This window comes from Grampus griseus, assembly GCF_964374135.1.
Source record: "Grampus griseus genome assembly, chromosome: 2".
NCBI lineage: Eukaryota > Metazoa > Chordata > Mammalia > Artiodactyla > Delphinidae > Grampus > Grampus griseus.
This window is the reverse complement of record NC_139018.1, coordinates 91177313-91195194: the sequence shown is the minus strand read 5'-3', so window position 1 is coordinate 91195194 and position 17882 is coordinate 91177313. Positions and strand designations below refer to the sequence as shown.

The 17882-nt window shown below is 39.8% G+C and overlaps 1 protein-coding gene and 1 long non-coding RNA gene across 5 annotated transcripts in view; one reads left to right on the top strand and one right to left on the bottom strand.

Annotated features, from left to right (window-relative positions):
- LOC309818029 overlaps positions 1–9610 on the top strand; it is an 84482-nt gene extending 74872 nt beyond the window's left edge. Inside the window, exons 4-5 of one of the 2 annotated variants that reach the window (XR_014296304.1) lie at positions 6594–6758; positions 9475–9610. This is a non-coding gene — a long non-coding RNA (uncharacterized lncRNA). Of the gene's footprint in view, positions 1–6593; positions 6759–9118 lie in introns of both variants that reach the window. The other variant, XR_014296305.1, reaches the window with a different exon arrangement.
- The window catches only part of SLC12A1 (solute carrier family 12 member 1), a gene marked incomplete at both ends in the record, with an annotated part of 89638 nt that overhangs the window by 46602 nt on the left and 25154 nt on the right, over positions 1–17882 (bottom strand). For all 3 annotated transcript variants that reach the window (XM_082647412.1, XM_082647410.1, XM_082647411.1), the window contains 4 exons: positions 265–388; positions 708–815; positions 1987–2138; positions 5407–5491. In XM_082647412.1, the coding sequence (XP_082503538.1) occupies positions 265–388; positions 708–815; positions 1987–2138; positions 5407–5491 (469 nt within the window). The remainder of the gene's footprint in view (positions 1–264; positions 389–707; positions 816–1986; positions 2139–5406; positions 5492–17882) is intronic.

The window sequence follows — 17882 nt, the reverse complement described above, 5'->3', positions numbered from 1 at the left end:
TGAGTGGGTTGGAGGAAGGCTTCGGTTGCATTTGGTTGGATGGATTTCCCACATTCAGATTCAAAGAAGAGATTAAAGTCCAAAGCCCACCTCAAGTCCTCAAAGGCCCTCCACACACAGGATTTCTCATTTCCTTCTTAGACAGACTCCAGTATTCCCAAATGGGGTATTAAACATAAAACAGGTAATGTCTCAAGCTCAAAGGAAAACCCTATGAGTAATCAGAATTCTTTGGCTTTCAGTAAGAACAAGAAAACTACAAACCAATAAGAATGAACGCCATGGCTATAACAAAAGTGAGAAAGTATCCTCTCAGGGGCTCATTGTTTTTCCCATATCCCTTTGCAAAGAACTGCAGGGCTTTGTAGATGTTGTCCTTGCACAGAGCCTAATGGAAAAGAAGAGGAGAAATTCGTCATTTATATCTATGCACAGTCATTTTCCCTGGGTGATTCTAACAAGATTTGGGGAAAGACGAAGTGATACGTAATATGAACCACAAGTTAACACTGCAGTTTATCATTCTTTATGTTATTTGTATTGGTCTTGACTATGTGGCAGACACAGCGTTGGAGCCAGATGCAAACATTAAACTGCTTCAGAAAGCGATAGAAAATGATTGCCGGTGAGAATGGATATTTCAGCTTGATCCGTGTTCAGTGGCAACAGAAGGAGGGGAGAAGCACATGCTCTTGTGTCTTTGTCACCTGGAAAACTTTGGGTGCGCTGACGAGGGAGGCCAGGGCTGAGGAGAGTGTTGCAGAAAAGATGCCAGCAGTGATGAGGGGGCCAAACCCTGACACCATGCTCATGACCTTGAGGAGAGAGGTTCAAGTAAGGAGACTCATCCAACAGAGAGTTAAAAAAAAAAAAAAATTTAAGCCAAAATTTTATGCAGATGCTTCCGTTTCCACTTTCTGTGATTTGGAATCTCTTTAATAAGCTAATTGCTTCTAATCATATATTTTTTCCCCTGCTTCATTCTCAAGTTCTTAATAATTGTTTTTTCAAAATGGAAATGGCTTTGTTATTGTTTGTTCTGTTTTTTTAAATAAAAATAATAAATGCTCACCACAATACATCCAGAAGATACTGTAAAGAATAAACAGGGAAATGATTTCAAGGATTTTGACAACATTTTCCCCCTCTGTCCTTTCTGGGCATCTGTTTCTTGGACAATGGGAAATTCTATTCAGCAGAAAGTGGTATTTTAATAAGGTTTGAGGAGGGACCCAGCTGTTTACCAATCTTTTTAAAGGCATTATTAGCCTTTCTTGTTCTTCCTGCACATAGAGGCTTTTCAAACCTTTGCTTTTTCTGTGCTCATTAAACATAATTTTAGATCTGAGACATATGAGATTCTATCAATTTAAGTTATATTTTGGAATAATGACTTCAGCTGAGTTAATTTCTCTTTGTTGGTTGTTAAACTAGATGAATGAAGCCTTCACGACAAATTTGCTTCTCCCTCTGCTCACCAATCATTCGGACAAATTAATATGTTTTAAGTTCCACAGTTTCCCCAACTTCCCTTGTTCCTTCCCCCTCACTTACCTCCCCACAACTGCCACTCACAATTTCTCTCTTGGCTTTGTCCTCCACACACTCCAGGACCACAACAGAGGCTTTTCCTGAGCTGAAGCCCAGGCATGAAATGCATTCCTAGTGCTAGCTAATCAAAGTCTCAAAGTCTCTCCATCTCCCCACCAGGAAATCTTACACAATTGATTGGAAGATGCATAATGGCGGGGGTAATCTTTCCCTGGTGACGCAATTCATACAACTGCCTGTTCTCTCCCCACCACAGTGAGTGTAACCACATAATGAATGCCTGTATGACTCCCTTTCCTCCCACACGAATTGTTCCTTGCTGAATTCGAAATAGTCAATAACCAATGTGTTGCGGGAGTCAGAAGTTTCATTATACATGATGTTCTAAAAATGGAAGCAGTAGCAATAAACATTATTATTTTTTGAGGTTCGAACCTGGAAATTGTTCATCAGCCCATACTGACATGGTTCATGTCGACATCTTGAGAAGTCGTAGCCTAACCCACAGGCTGCTGAACCATTGCAGTTCATCCCAGAAATGATGGTGTCATTCACGCTCCCGGTGGCATCTCGGACCACACAGGCCCCTGGGAAAACAACGAAGCCTTGTCATTTCTTTATATGAAGGGTTCTGCTCCCTTAAGGTTTTTCTTCTGAAAACATACTTAGTTTACTTTGACCTATCCTGTCTTCATTGTCAACACTTCCTCTGACTGGTACGTGGAAGTTCCCATCCTCTGAGGCCTGGGAGTGACCCCTATCTCTAAGAGATTGCCGCTTCCACTGCCTTGGGTAGTTTAAGTCCTAGCTTTTTGCCTGCCTCTGGAAGACACTTGGGGTTGAGACTCCCTTCCTTTCAGCAGTGCTTTGCACATAATATTGATTCAATTCAAATTTCTGGGTTAGTGCTACTGATTGGGAGTTTTTCAGATGGAAGAATTTATTTTCTCATCTGTGAGAGACCCAAGGGATGACATTACTGAATTCTAGTGATTAGGAGAACTGAGCTCTTATTTTCAACTAATGATTTTCCTTGCATAACTTTTTTTTTTTTTTTTTTTTTTTTGCGGTACGCGGGCCTCTCACTGCTGTGGCCTCTCCCGTTGCGGAGCACAGGCTCCGGACGCGCAGGCTCAGCAGTCATGACTCACGGGCCCAGCCGCTCCGCAGCATGTGGGATCTTCCCAGACCGCGGCACGAACCCGTGTCCCCTGCATCGGCAGGCAGACTCTCAACCACTGTGCCACCAGGGAAGCCCTTTGCATAACTTTTTTAAACTATTATAATTTTACTTATACAATTTTAATGGTTTAAATGATACAGAAAATATTTTGAGATAAAATATTAAGATTTCCTGGGTAATATTCATGGTCAAATAACATCCTATCAAATATTTATCTCAGTCTATTCTATTATTTTTATACATTTGGGTATTTCTGTTATTTTCCATTACAAACAATCCTATGAACATCTTTGCACATAAAATCTTTCTTCTGTAATTCGAAGCATTTCTCTAGGATAGATTCCCTAAAATGAGTTATGAACTTTTTAAAGATTCTTGATATATATATTAATCACTGACTGTTATTATTAATTTTTCTAACTGTTATCTCGCCATTATGTATTTGATAGGATTATTGAAAGATATGAACATAGGTGTGATATATAAACTTTTGTGAACTACCTGAAGGATAAATACTTTGCAAACTAAATGCCAGTCAATGAAACTGTTCATTTTGCTTTTCAGTCTCCAGGCAGAGTGAGTTCTCATTCCTTACTAATTATTTTAAGAGACGTCTCAGCAACAGATACTAATAGGAACCCTCAATTATAGGCATGGAATTCCTGCTCTTTGAATCTGGGAAAGACTTAAAGCTTGTAGAATCTCTTAGTTGAAAGAGCCATTTAAAATAATCAGTGCAGGAATCCTTTTTATATAGCCCTGAGAAGTGGCCTGCCAGCCTCTGCTTAAATACTTGAAAGTATGGATGTTGGTTACCAAGCAAAACTATCCATTTCAGATTTTACCTTTTTGCATTGTTCATTTATGTTGAGCTGACTTTTTAAAATCATGTGTTTTAACTTCTGCATAGTAGAACTCCCCAAATTCCTATGAAGCCAAGCCATGAACCATTATTTGCTCTAATGACAGGCCCAGGACCCCATGACTATCCTCTTCTTACCCTGGAAAAAGTATAGGAACACAGGTTTTTCTACCCATAAGAAGCAATAAAGGAGAAGAATCTCTGAAGTCAGGTCTATTCCTTTACTCATTTCTTCCTCCTTACTTTGTGTGAGAAAGTAAAACCATTTGGGAAATTTAGGTGATTTCAAGGTCATTAAAAAATGTGTCAATTTCCTAAAGCACTGGAATAAAATCTCTTTGCATGTAACTAAACTTGGAAATGTCACAGCAATACAATTAACAACATTATCCAATTTCTTGAAATAAGAGACAGTGAGAGAAGAAAGAACCTAAGTTAATTGTTTTGTTTTTTTCTGAAGAATCCAACTTCAGATATATGTACTTTATCAATTTCCTTTATAGTAAGCAGAGGACAATCAGGATGTGCCCTTTTAAATGGCCATCTGGGCTTCCATAGTGGTCCAGCCTGGAGCTGTATTCCTGAGTGTGCACAGAAAAGTTTTCTTCTCTGAATGTTCCACATTCCTTCCTCTCCAATAATGGCATAAGCTTGAGGTGACCCCCAACCAGGAGGAGGTGTGGCTGCAGGCAGCACGTGGAACAAAAGTCAGCTTAAGAGCAGGCATGACAGTCTCTAGGTCCATCCACTTCACTACAGATAGCTCAATTTTGTTTCTTTTTATGGCTGAGTAATAAGACTGTCATACAGAGTGAAGTGAGTCAGAAAGAGAAAAACAAATACTGTATGCTAACACATATATATGGAAAGTAAAAAAGGTTCTGAAGAACCTAGGGGCAGGACAGGAGTAAAGATGAAGACATAGAGAATGGACTTAAGGACACGGGGAGGGAGAAGGGTAAGCTGGGACCAAGTGAGAGAGTGGCATGGACATATATACACTACCAAATGTAAAATAGATAGCTAGGGGGAAGCAGCTGCATATAGCAGAGGGAGATCAGCTCGGTGCTTTGTGATGACCTAGAGGGGTGGGATAGGGAGGGTGGGAGGAAGATGCAAGAGGGAGGGGATATGGGGATATATGTATATGTATAGCTGATTCACTTTGTTGTACAGCAGAAACTAACACACCATTGTAAAGCAGTTATACTTCAATAAAGACGTTTAAAATAAATAAATTTTAAAAAAAAGAACAGCAGGCAAATCCACATATTTTATGCTCACTGAGCGATGTGGGGGCTGGCTGCCCACACTGCTGGCAGCTGGGTCTAGTCTGATTGCCTGCCAATTGGTGACAGTGACATTTCCATATTAGGGACAGCAGTGCAAGGAGACACAGTCATCAATTCTGTGTCTTGTGTACTTTCCTAAGGCTTTTGTCATTGTTGTTTTGTATTTTGGGCTTCTTTTCTCTTACTCTGTTCCTCACCTGCCTCCTAAAGGCAAGGGAGGAGGGTGCTGGAGATGGTGGCTTCCTTGGCAGTGGAAACATCACCTAGAGCAGCAAAATGGGATCCTTTCTGTGTTCGGGTAGAATGACAATCTGATTACCTCTACTCTATCCCTGACCCAGAGACACCTGTGTTACAGCTTAATTGCATTCAAACTCCTAGAGCATCCAAGAAGGGAATTAAAATTGTTGCCTATTTAAAAAATGTCAACTTATGTTCCATGGAAAGCCCACTTGACATGAAAAACAGCTGGACCCCTTGTAATTCTGGCATTCTGACACCAGAGACACACAACTTACCGACACAAATAGCAACTCCTATGTAGGCGACAGTGGTGATGAAGATGGCCAGCATGGTCCCTCTGGGGATAGCATCTTGGGGATCCTTTGAAAAAATAATATGGAGGAATGAGGAGATAGAGTGGAATAAGAAACAGACATCACTTGGAGTTAGTTCTGTATTTTGAAAATTTTAGGCTACCCTTCCTGAGGCGAGGTCTAAAGAAAAAATCAAGCAAATGGCAAAGTGGTGAGCTCCAGTTCTTTTTGGACAAAGGCAGGGTGTTTAAAGAGAATAAAGAAATCTGTATAACTTTGTGCTGAACAGAAGAGATTTATAACCGTCCAGGAGGGAGTTTCTATAGAAAAGTGGACTGGTTGGTTCACCACTGCCTTCCCCTCCCCTTTATCTCCTGTGAATTTCATGCAGATGTATCAGACCTTAAAGTATTAGGGGGGACACACAAACATACCCGGCACATTGACGATATCTGTGTGTGTATTTATTTTGTACTAAGCTTAGGCTTACTTTAAAAAAAATTACTTTTGACTGAGCAAAAAGGTGATCTGCTAAATTCTCCAATCCCTCAAATCTCCCATTTGGAATCTAGTTCAGGAATAACTACAATGGGAGATATTAATTTCCATAAGCAGGCATAAAGAAAGAGGCAAATTTAAGCTTTTACCAGAAAATGGGCTTTTCTCTTGCCCATAAATATATATAAATTCACTGAGCTGAGCTCACGTCCTATATAATATACCACTTTATGTCCTATTTTGGGGGCTAAATCATATAATAATCAATTTCCAAGCAGCAAAATTCTAAATAATAGAATTCAACTTAACAGGGATTATTAAATAGAGATTTTAGTGTATTCACTGCTTATAAAAGACAGTGCTGGCATATAGCAGGAGTCAATAAATACCAAATTGAAGAAAGCACAATCTCAGTAGACATCAGTTCCCCCACCAGAGGTCATGAGACTCATCGATACAAGTGAGCAATCAATGCAGTCAAAGTCTGAGTTTTGTGTTTTGTTAACTTAAGTCTGCTGATCAAATCCATCAGAAAAATCAACTCATGGTGAATGCAGACACAGCCTGACAGCTGGAAATGTTAACTAAACCAAGCAAATCTACCCCCACAGGGGAGTAAGCCAGCCCTGTGGAGCCACTCTGTAATTACTCATTCCTTCCCATCCTTGTAGGAATATCTGCACACTTGGTTTGTTCTGATACAGACGTATCCAACCTCTTCATTCCAAACTACTGTCTCAAAAAGAGAATGTGGCAAGTGTGTGTAACTGAGTAGCACATAGAAGGAAGAAGAAGGCAACCATGGCTGAAAGTGACCCCACTCAATCTCATTCATGGTATGTTCAATTTTTATTTTATTGATTAAGGATTTCTTGGGATCTGAGTGAAATGTGAAGAATTGATGTTAAGTGGGAAGAAAGGAAAAGAGGTATGAAGATGGACAGCAGTCTTATACCTAAAATACGAACACTTAGTTTATATTTAGAACTATCTGCTACAAGCTCTAAATTTACTTATTTAGGACTTAACACGAGGGTCAAACTTGACCTGATCTAAATCGGGATGCCAATATCTTAATGTCTGGTCATATACTCACGTTGTCTGCTCTGGATACATTTCCCCTAGACAGGGCTCAGGACATAGATTCTTAGTTTTCACTCTAAATGTTAATTTTCATCCCTCAAGCAGTAACCCAAAAGCTCACCTTCCTTCACCTTTCTTTATTTAATATTTTATTTTTTTCCTTAGGACAGAGTGCAGTCTACTAGATTGCTGCTGGTTGAGTGTCAACCATATCCTAATCTTACATCTCTGAAACTGCATCTTAACTGTCCTGATTAGACCTGGGTACCTCCCAAATCCTCTCCCAGGCACATATTTACAGATCATCAATACTGTGTTAACAAATAGAAGGTTCAGGATGGGAACCTTGTAGCATCCCCTTGTGCTAATGCTTGTTAACTGTCACTGGCAGCCTGAAGAGCCATCTTGAGAAGGATTCTGAGGCTGTGAGCAGAGGTAGAGTCTTGCATACCCTCATAGTGTATAAACAATACATGTTTACTAAGTTGAACTGAATCTAGTATGTTCTAGTTTCACTCTCAGAAAGAAACATTATCTATAAGTTCTGAAGTTTCCTTGCCACTTCCCAACACGTGGTCACCTCTCAGTCCTTAACATGCTTGACCACTCTGGCTTTTGATCATGTTAATTATTACTTCTCATAGCATTCTCCTCTCTTGACTTTCTCTTGAGTTCACCTACCTCTTAGCTCTTTCTTTTTCTTCTCTGTGGACTCCTTTTCTACCATTTATATTTTGAATATCCCCTGGGTGCTACCTTGGTCTGCTTCTCTCCTCCTTCTTACCCAGATCTGAATGGACTCATCCATGCCATGGCTTCCAGTCCTGGCCTAATTTCTTTCCAGAGCTCTAGACTCGTAAATGTAGCTGCCCATTAGACATCTCACCTCTGATGTCCTTCCGCCATTTCAACCCCAATGGCCAAATCTGAGCTTCTATTCACCATGGAATCAATTCACCAGGTTACAACCAGCATGAAAAGAATACAGTAGAAAGGAACTGATGTGAAAATATCAGGAGACATCATTTGTAATAAAGTATTGAACTGTTCGGAGAAATTTTTGCATGTAGGCACTTGGTTGTGATATATAATGTTTTCCTGCAGCAGATCATAGTAAAAAAAAAAAAAAAAAATCCTTTCCATTTCCTCTCCTAACTCTAACAAAAGCTGACCACTTTGATCCATTTTCCCTGCCATGGCCTTAATTCAGGCTCATGTCATCTCTTCTCCAGACTACTGTGATATCCTCTAACTGATCTTCTGCCTCTGGTCTCCCTACCTATCACCCCCCACCCTCTAATCCATCCCTCACAAACTCTTTAAAATGAGTATCTAATCATGGTACTCTCTGATCTAACTTACTTAGTGTTTCTAGCTAGTTGTGGGATAATAGCCAAACTCCACTGTCAGTAGTTTAAAGGATTTCTGAGTTCTACATGACAGTATACAGTAACGTATGTGCTAAAAGTTAAACTTAATTGTAAAATCACCAAAGTATTTTTAAATAGAAAAAATGCAACTTTTTACAACAATATTATGACCACATGTGCCCTAAAAATCATGATAGGACATCTTTACATGTAAACTCATTTTCTTTACAATGTAAACTCAGAGTCAGAGGTTTCTCAGTACAGATTGATAGATAAATAAAATTCTTTACTAATACAGCAATCCTAAATCAAGTTAACACTTATCTTGGGATAAAGGAAATTCTAAGCCTTGCCTTTTTTTTAGATTGGGATATCCTGTAGTTCTTTGCTTACTCCCAGAGTGCCTAGGACACATAGAAGTTCCTTTATAAATATGTTTATTAATATATTGATGAAAAGATTTTACTTGCATACCCCACTCCCCACATAAAATGATTTCCATCAGCAGCATCTTTCTCTGAGCCTTTTTACGGTCCTTGTTTACTGTTCCAAATGTCCCTCCCTTCTTTGTCCTATTGATGAACTCCTATTCATCCCTTCAAATCTGGATTGAGTGTCCCCTCCTCTGAAAGACTTCCCTTACTTCTTTGGGGACAGGCAGTTACTGTTTCATCTTTCCCTTGCACAAGATTTTGTTCTTGTTTTTTTATGACTCATATAGAGTTAACCTGTCTCTCTCTTAGACCATGAGCTCCTTGAGAGAAGGATCAAGCAAGCTCTTCTTCGCTTCTCTGGTGCCTGGTATAAGTAATACGTGTTGGTTGAGGTGAACTGACTACTAAGCATCTAATAATAAAAACTTGTTTCTGAGACGTCTAAAGAAAGCACAATATTTTTTCATTTAAATGTGGTCTTACAGTTTACAGAAATGTATATCAGTGACCTCTGATACTTTTCCAAATCGGAGAAACCAGAAGCTCAACGTCCAGAGCTAAATTTGGCTAAGCAGTACTGCTTACAACTTGAATCATTTTGAACAAGTTACTTAATTTTTCTGAGCCTTAGCATACTATTTTTTTATGCCATATCTCTGCTCAAGAATTTCCCATGGAGAGACCTTCAAGATGGCGGAGGAGTAAGACATGGAGATCACCTTCCTCCCCACAAATACATCAGAAATACATCTACATGCGGAACAGCTCCTACAGAACACCTACGGAACGCTGGCAGAAGACCTCAGACCTGACCACCTAGAGGGGTGGGATAGGGAGGGTGGGAGGGAGGGAGACACAAGAGGGAAGAGATATGGGAACATATGTATATGTGTAACTGATTCACTTTGTTATAAAGCAGAAACTAACACACCATTGTAAAGCAATTATACTCCAATAAAGATGTTAAAAAATAAAAAGAAAGAAACTCCCCACGTACCTGGGTAGGCCAAAAGAAAAAACAAAGACAAAAGAATAGGGACAGGACCTGCACCTTGGGGAGGGAGCTGTGAAGGAGGAAAAGTTTCCACACACTAGGAAGTCCCTTCACTGGGGGTGGGGTGGGAGGGAAGCTTGGGAGCCACGGAGGGAGAGCACAGCAACAGGGGTGCAGAGGAGAGATTCCCGTCCAGAGGACTGGTGCCTGCCAGCACTCAGCAGCCCGAGAGTCTTCTCTGCTCACCCGCCGGGGTGGGCAGGGGCTGGGAGCTGAGGCTCGGGCTTTGATAGGATCCCAGGGAAAGGACTGGGGTTGGCTGTGTGAACACTGCCTGAAGGGGGTTAGTGCGCCACAGCTAGCTGGGAGGCAGTCCCGGGAAAAGTGTGGAGCTGCTGAAGAGGCAAGAGACCATTGTTTCGGGGTGCGGGAGGAGAGGGGATTCAGAGCACCGCCTAAACGAACTCCAGAGACGGGCGCGAACCGCGGCTATCAGCACGGACACCAGAGATGCGTGTGAGACGCTAAGGCTGCTGCTGCAGCCACCAAGAGGCCTATGTGCAAGCACAGGTCACTCTCCACACCTCCCCTCCTGGGAGCCTGTACAGCCCGCCACTTCCAGGGTCCCGTGATCCAGGGACAACTTCCCCGGGAGAAAGCACGGCATTCCTCACGCTGTTGCAACGTCACACTGGCCTCTGCCGCTGCAGGCTCACCCTGCATTCCATACCCACCCCCCTCCCCCCCCACACACACACCCACCCCTGGCCTGAGTGAGCCAGAGCCCCCTAATCAGCTGCTCCTTTAACCCTGTCCTCTCTGGGTGAAAAACAGACACTCTCAGGTGACCTACACACAGAGGCAGGTTCAAATCCAAAGCTGAATCCCAGGAGCTGTGGGAACAAAGAAGAGAAAGGGAAATCTCTCCCAGCAGCCTCAGGAGCAGCAGATTAAATCTCCACAATCAACCTGATGTACCTTGCATCTCTGGAATACCTGAATAGACAATGAATCATCCCAAAATTGAGGCGTTGGACATTGGGAGCAACTGTACACGTGGGGTTTGCTTTCTGTACCTAATTTGTTTCTGGTTTTATGTTTATCTTAGTTTAGTATTTAGAGTTTATTATCATTGGTAGATTTGTTTATTGATTTGGTTGCTCCCTCCCTTTTTTTAATATATATATAGATTTTTTTTTCCTTTTTCTCTTTTTGTGAGTGTGTATGTGTATGCTTCTTTGTGTGAGTTTGTCTGTACAGCTTTACTTTTACCACTTGTCCTAGGGTTCTGTCTGTTCATTTCTTTTTTCTTTATTACTTAAAAAAAAAATTTTTATTTTTAATTTTTAAAATTTTTTATTTCAATAACTATTTTCCTTCCTTTCTTTCTTCCTTCCTTCCTTCCTTCTTTCTTTCTTTCCTTCTTTCTTTTCCTTCTTTCCTTCTTTCCTTTCCTTCTTTCCTTCTTTCCTTCTCACCTTCTCTCCTTCTCTCTTCCTTCCTTCCTTCCTTCCTTCCTTTCTTTTTCTCTCCCTTATCTTCTGAGCAGTGTGGCTGACAGGGACTTGGTGCTCCGGCCGGGTGTCAGGCCTGTGCCTCTGAGGTGGGAGAGCCCAGTTCAGGACATTGGTCCACCAGAGACCTCCTGGCTCCATGTAATATCAAACGGCGAAAGCTCTCGCAGAGAGCTCCATCTCAATGCTAAGACCCAGCTCCACTGAACAACCAGCAAGTTATAGTGCTGGACACCCTATTCCAAACAACTAGCAAGACAGGAATACAACCCCACCCATTAACAGAGAGACTGCCTAAAATCATAATAAGTCGACAGACATGCCAAAACACACCGCCAGACGTGGACCTGCCCACCAGAAAGAAAAGATCCAGCCTCATCCACCAGAACACAGGCACTAGTCCCCTCCACCAGGAAGCCTACACAACCCACTGAAGCAACTTTAGCCACTGGGGACAGACACCAAAAACAACGGGAATTATGAACCTGCAGCCTACAAAAAGGAGACCCCAAACACAGTAAGATAAGCAAAATGAGAAGACAGAGAAACACACAGCAGATGAAGGAGCAAGGTAAAAACCACCAGACCAAACAAATGAAGAGGAAATAGGCAGTCTACCTGAAAAAGAATTCAGAGTAATGATAGTAAAGATGATCCAAATCTTGGAAATAGAATGGAGAAAACACAAGAAATGTTTAACAGGACCTAGAAGAACTAAAGAGCAAACAAACAATGATAAACAACACAATAAATGAAATTAAAAATTCTCTAGAAGGAATCAATAGCAGAATAACTGAGGCAGAAGAACGGATAAGTGACCTGGAAGATAAAATAGTGGAAATAACTACCGCAGAGCAGAATAAAGAAGAAAGAATGAAAAGAATTGAGGACAGTCTCAGAGACTTCTGAGACAACATTAAACGCACCAACATTCGAATTATAGGACTCCCAGAAGAAGAAGAGAAAAAGAAAGGGACTGAGAAAATATTTGAAGAGATTATAGATGAAAACTTCCCTAATGTGGGAAAGGAAATGGTTAATCAAGTCCAGGAAGCAAAGAGAGTCTCATACAGGATAAATCCAAAGAGAAACACACGAGGACACATATTAACCAAACTATCAAAAATTAAATACAAAGAAGAAATATTAAAAGCAGAAAGGGAAAAACAACAAATAACATACAAGGGAATCCCCATAAGGTTAACAGCTGATCTTTCAGCAGAAATTCTGCAAGCCAGAAGGGAGTGGCAGGACATATTTAAAGTGATGAAAGGGAAAATCCTACAACCAAGATTTCTCTACTCAGCAAGGATCTCATTCAGATTCAACAGAGAAATTAAAACCTTTACAGACAAGCAAAAGCTAAGAGAATTCAGCACCACCAAACCAGATTTACAACGAATGCTAAAGGAACTTCTCTAGGCAGGAAACACAAGAGAAGGAAAAGACCTACAATAACAAACCCAAAACAATTAAGAAAATGGTAATAGGAACATACATATTGATAACTAGCTATAAAGTAAATGGATTACATGCTCCAACCAAAAGACATAGATGGGCTGAATGGATAGAAAAACAAGACCCATATATATGCTGCCTACAAGAGACCCACTTCAGACCTAGGGACACATGCAGACTGAAAGTGAGGGGATGGAAAAAGATATTCCATGCAAAAGGAAATCAAAAGTAAGCTGGAGTAGCAATTCTCATATCAGACAAAATAGACTTTAAAATAAATAGTATTACAAGAGACAAAGACGGACACAACATAATGATCAAGGGATCAATCCAAGTAGAAGATATAACAATTGTAAATATTTATGCATCCAACATAGGAGCACCTCAATACATAAGGCAAATGCTAACAGCTATAAAAGGGAAAATCGACAGTAACACAGCCATAGTAGGGGACTTTAACACCCCACTTTCACCATTGGACAGATCATCCAAAATGAAAATAAATAAGGAAACACAAGCTTTAAATGATACATTAAACAAGATGAACTTAATTGATATTTATAGGACATTCCATCCAAAAACAACAGAACACACTTTCTTCTCAACTGCTTAAGGAACATTCTCCAGGTTAGATCATATCTTGGGTCACAAATCAAGCCTGGGTAAATTTAAGAAAATTGAAATCATATCAATTATCTTTTCTGACCACAATGCTATGAGACTAGATATCAATTACAGTAAAAAAAAATACAAACACATGGAGGCTACACAATATGCTACTAAATAACCAAGAGATCACTGAAAAAATCAAAGAGGAAATCAAAAACTACCCAGAAACAAATGACAATAAAACACGATGACCCAAACCTATGGGATGCAGCAAAAGCATTTCCAAGAGTGAAGTTTATAGCAATACAATCCAACCTGAAGAAGCAAGAAACATCTCAAATAAACAACCTAAACTTACACCTAAAGCAATTGGAGAAAGAACAAAAAAACCCCAAAGTTAGCAGAAGGAAAGAAATCATAAAGATCAGATCAGAAATAAATGAAAAAGAGATGAAGGAAACGATAGCAAAGATCAATAAAACTAAAAGCTGGTTCTTTGAGAAGATAAACAAAATTTATAAACCATTAGCCAGACTCAAGATAAAAAGGGAGAATACTCAAATCAATGGAATTAGAAATGAAAAAGGAGAAGTAACAACTGACACTGCAGAAATACAAAGGAGCATGAGAGATTACTACAAGCAACTCTATGCCAATTAAATGGACAACTTGGAAGAAATGGACACATTCTTAGAAAAGCACAACCTTCCGAGACTGAACCAGGAAGAAGTAGAATATATAAACAGACCAATCACAAGCTCTGTAATTGAGACTGCGATTAAAAATCTTCCAACAAATAAAAGCCCAGGACCAGATGGCTTCACAGGCGAATTCTATCAAACATTTAGAGAAGAACTAGCAACTATCCTTCTCAAACTCTTCCAAAATATAGCAGAGGGAGGAACACCTCCAAACTCATTCTATGAGGCCACCATCACCCTGATACCAAAACCAGACAAAGGTGTCACAAAGAAAGAAAACTACAGGCCAATATCACTGATGAAAATAGATGCAAAAATCCTCAACAAAATGTTAGCAAACAGAATCCAACAGCACATTAAAAGGATCATACACCATGATCAAGTGGGGTTTATCCCAGGAATGCAAGGATTCTTCAATATACACAAATCAATCAATGTGAAGCAGAAAAACCACATGATCATCTCAATAGATACAGAAAAAGATTTCGACAAAATTCAACACCCATTCATGATAGAAACCCTCCAGAAAGTAGGCATAGAGGGAATTCACCTCAACATAATAAAGGCCATCTGTGACAAACCCACAGCCAACATCATTCTCAATGGTGAAAAACTGAAATCATTTCCTCCAAGATCAGGAACAAGACAAAGTTGTCCACTCTCACCACTATTATTCAACATAGTTTTGGAAGTTTTAGCCACAGCAATCAGAGAAGAAAAAGAAATAAAAGCAATCCAAATCAGAAAAGAAGAAGTAAAGCTGTCACTGTTTGCAGATGACATGATACTATACGTAGAGAATCCTAAAGATGCTTCCAGAAAACTACTAGAGTTAATCAATGAATTTGGTAAAGTAGCAGGATACAAAATTAATGCACAGAAATCTCTTGCATTCCTATACACTAATGATGAAAAATCTGAAAGAGAAATTAAGGAAACACTCCCATTTACCATTGTAACAAAAAGAATAAAATACTTAGGAATAAACCTACCAAGGAGACAAAAGATCTGTATGCAGAAAACTATAAGACACTGATGAAAAAAATTAAAGATGATACAAACAGATGAAGAGATATGCCATGTTCTTGGATTGGAAGAATCAACATTGTGAAAATGACTATACCACCCAAAGCAATCTACAGATTCAGTGCAATACTTATCAAACTACCACTGGCATTTTTCACAGAACTAGAAGAAAAAATTTCACAATTAGTATGGAAACCAGAAGACCCCGAATAGCCAAAGTGATCTTGAGAAAGAAAAATGGAGCTGGAGGAATCAGGCTTCTGGACTTCCGACTCTTATAAAGCTACAGTCATCAAGACAGTATGGTACTGGCACAAAAACAAAAATATAGATCAATGGAACAGGATAGAAAGCCCAGAGATAAACCCACACACATATGGTCACCTTATCTTTGATAAAGGAGGCAAGAGTATACAATGCAGAAAAGACAGCCTTTTCAATAAGTGGTGCTGGGAAAACTGGACAGCTATATGCAAAAGAATGAAAGTAGAGCACTCCCTAACACCATACGCAGAAAATAAACTCAAAATGGATTAAAGACCTAAATGTAAGGCCAGACACTATAAAACTCTTAGAGGAAAACATAGGCAGAATAGTCTATGACATAAATCACAGCAAGATCCTTTTTGACCCACCTCCTAGAGAAATGGAGATAGAAACAAAAATAAACAAATGGGACCTAATGAAACTGAAAAGCTTTGCACAGCAAGGGAAATCATAAACAAGATGAAAAGACAACCCTCAAAATGGGAGAAAATATTTGCAAATGAAGCAACTGAAAAAGGATTAATCTCCAAAATTTACAAGCAGCTCATGCACCTCAATATCAAAAAAACAAACAACCTACTCCAAAAAATGGGCCGAAGACCTAAATAGACATTTCTCCAAAGAAGTTATACAGATTGCCAACAAACACATGAAAGGATGCTCAACATCACTCATCATTAGAGAAATGCAAATCAAAACTACAATTAGGTATCACCTCACTCCAGTCGAATGGCCATCATCAAAAGGTCTACAAACAATAAATGCTGGAGAGGGTGTGGAGAAAAGGGAACCCTCTTGCACTGTTGGCGGGAATGTATATTGAGACAGCCACTATGGAGAACAGTATGGAGGTTCCTTAGAAACCTAAAAATAGAACTACCATACGACCCAGCAATCCCACTACTGGGCATATACCCTGAGAAAACCATAATTCAAAAAGAGTCATGTACCACAATGTTCATTGCAGCTCTATTTACAATACCCAGGACATGGAAGCAACGTAAGTGTCCATTGTCAGATGAATGGTTGAAGAAGATGTGACACATATATACAATGGAATATTACCTAGCCATAAAAAGAAACGAAATTGAGTTATTTGTAGTGAGGTGGATGGACCTAGAGTCTGTCATACAGAGTGAAGTTAATTCAGAAATAGAAAAACAAATACTGTATGCTAACACATATATATGGAATCTAAAAATAATAACAATAATAATGGTTCTGAAGAACCTAGGGGCAGGACAAGAATAGACACAGACATAGAGAATGGACTTGAGGACACAGGGAGGGGGAAGGGTAAGCTGGGATGAAGTGAGAGAGTGGCATGGACATATATACACTACCAAATGTAAAATAGATAGCTAGGGGGAAGCAGCCGCATAGCACAGGGAGATCAGCTAGGTGTTTTGTGACCACGTAGAGGGGTGGGATAGGGAGGGTGGGAGGGAGATGCAAGAGGGAGGAGATATGGAGATATATGTATATGTATAGCTGATTCACTTTGTTATAAAGCAGAAACTAACACACCGTTGTAAAGCAATTATATTCTAATAAAGATGTTAAAAAAAACAAAAAGAATTTACCATGGCACTGCGGTCTTTAATATAATAAATCTAAATGGCTTTATTCATTCACTCAATAAATATTTTTTGAAGCTTTCCTAGCTCCAAGGACACAGCAGTGCACAAATCCAAAGACAAAGTTCCCACTTTCATGGGATTATATTCTAGGGTAAGCCTCTCTCGCTCAGGTCCCTTCAACAGCCTTTCTCCTTAACTTATAAGGTTACTCAGCCCGTCAAGGCTTCTCCAGTTGAATTGTGAGAGACTCCTTACTGTCCCACAGTTTTCCCATTCCTGTTTGTTCTTTTGTTTTTTCTGCCTGGAATACCCTTATATTTTCTGACTGGTTGTCAGTATCCAGCCTTTGCTTTTAGTTCCTGCTCAAAAGTTACTTTGTTGAGAAAATCATCCCTAATGTAATTATTTCTTCATTATTTTTATTTCATAATGAACTTGGAAAATGCCTTCAGTTTTCATTTATACCTATCTCCTGATGACTCTTGCAAATATTTCTTGTCTTCCAAAGTTGATTATAAACTTATTGAGGTAAAACCTGTGTCTTCTACTTTTTTTCACGTGTGGTAGAGACTATTTATTGTCCTCTAATATACATTTTCACCTTCCTCCTTTTAATACTAGAACCCCCTAAAATTTTATCTGGTGACATACTAGAGATTACATTTCCCAGTCTTCTTTGTAACTAGGTAAGGTCACAGAGACTAAATTCCGGTCAATGGAATGTCAACGGAAGTGATTGTTTGCTCTCTACTTCCTTAACCCCCTTCCTATGGACTGGAATGTGATTTTGGAAGTGATCAGTCATCTTGGACCTTGAAGATGAGGGCAAACCCCAAGGTAATGGTAATACTAGAGAGGTCTTCTGGGTTTTCTGGGCTACCTTTTGGAGCAGACCTTTCTTATTCCAGTAGATGGCCTATGGCC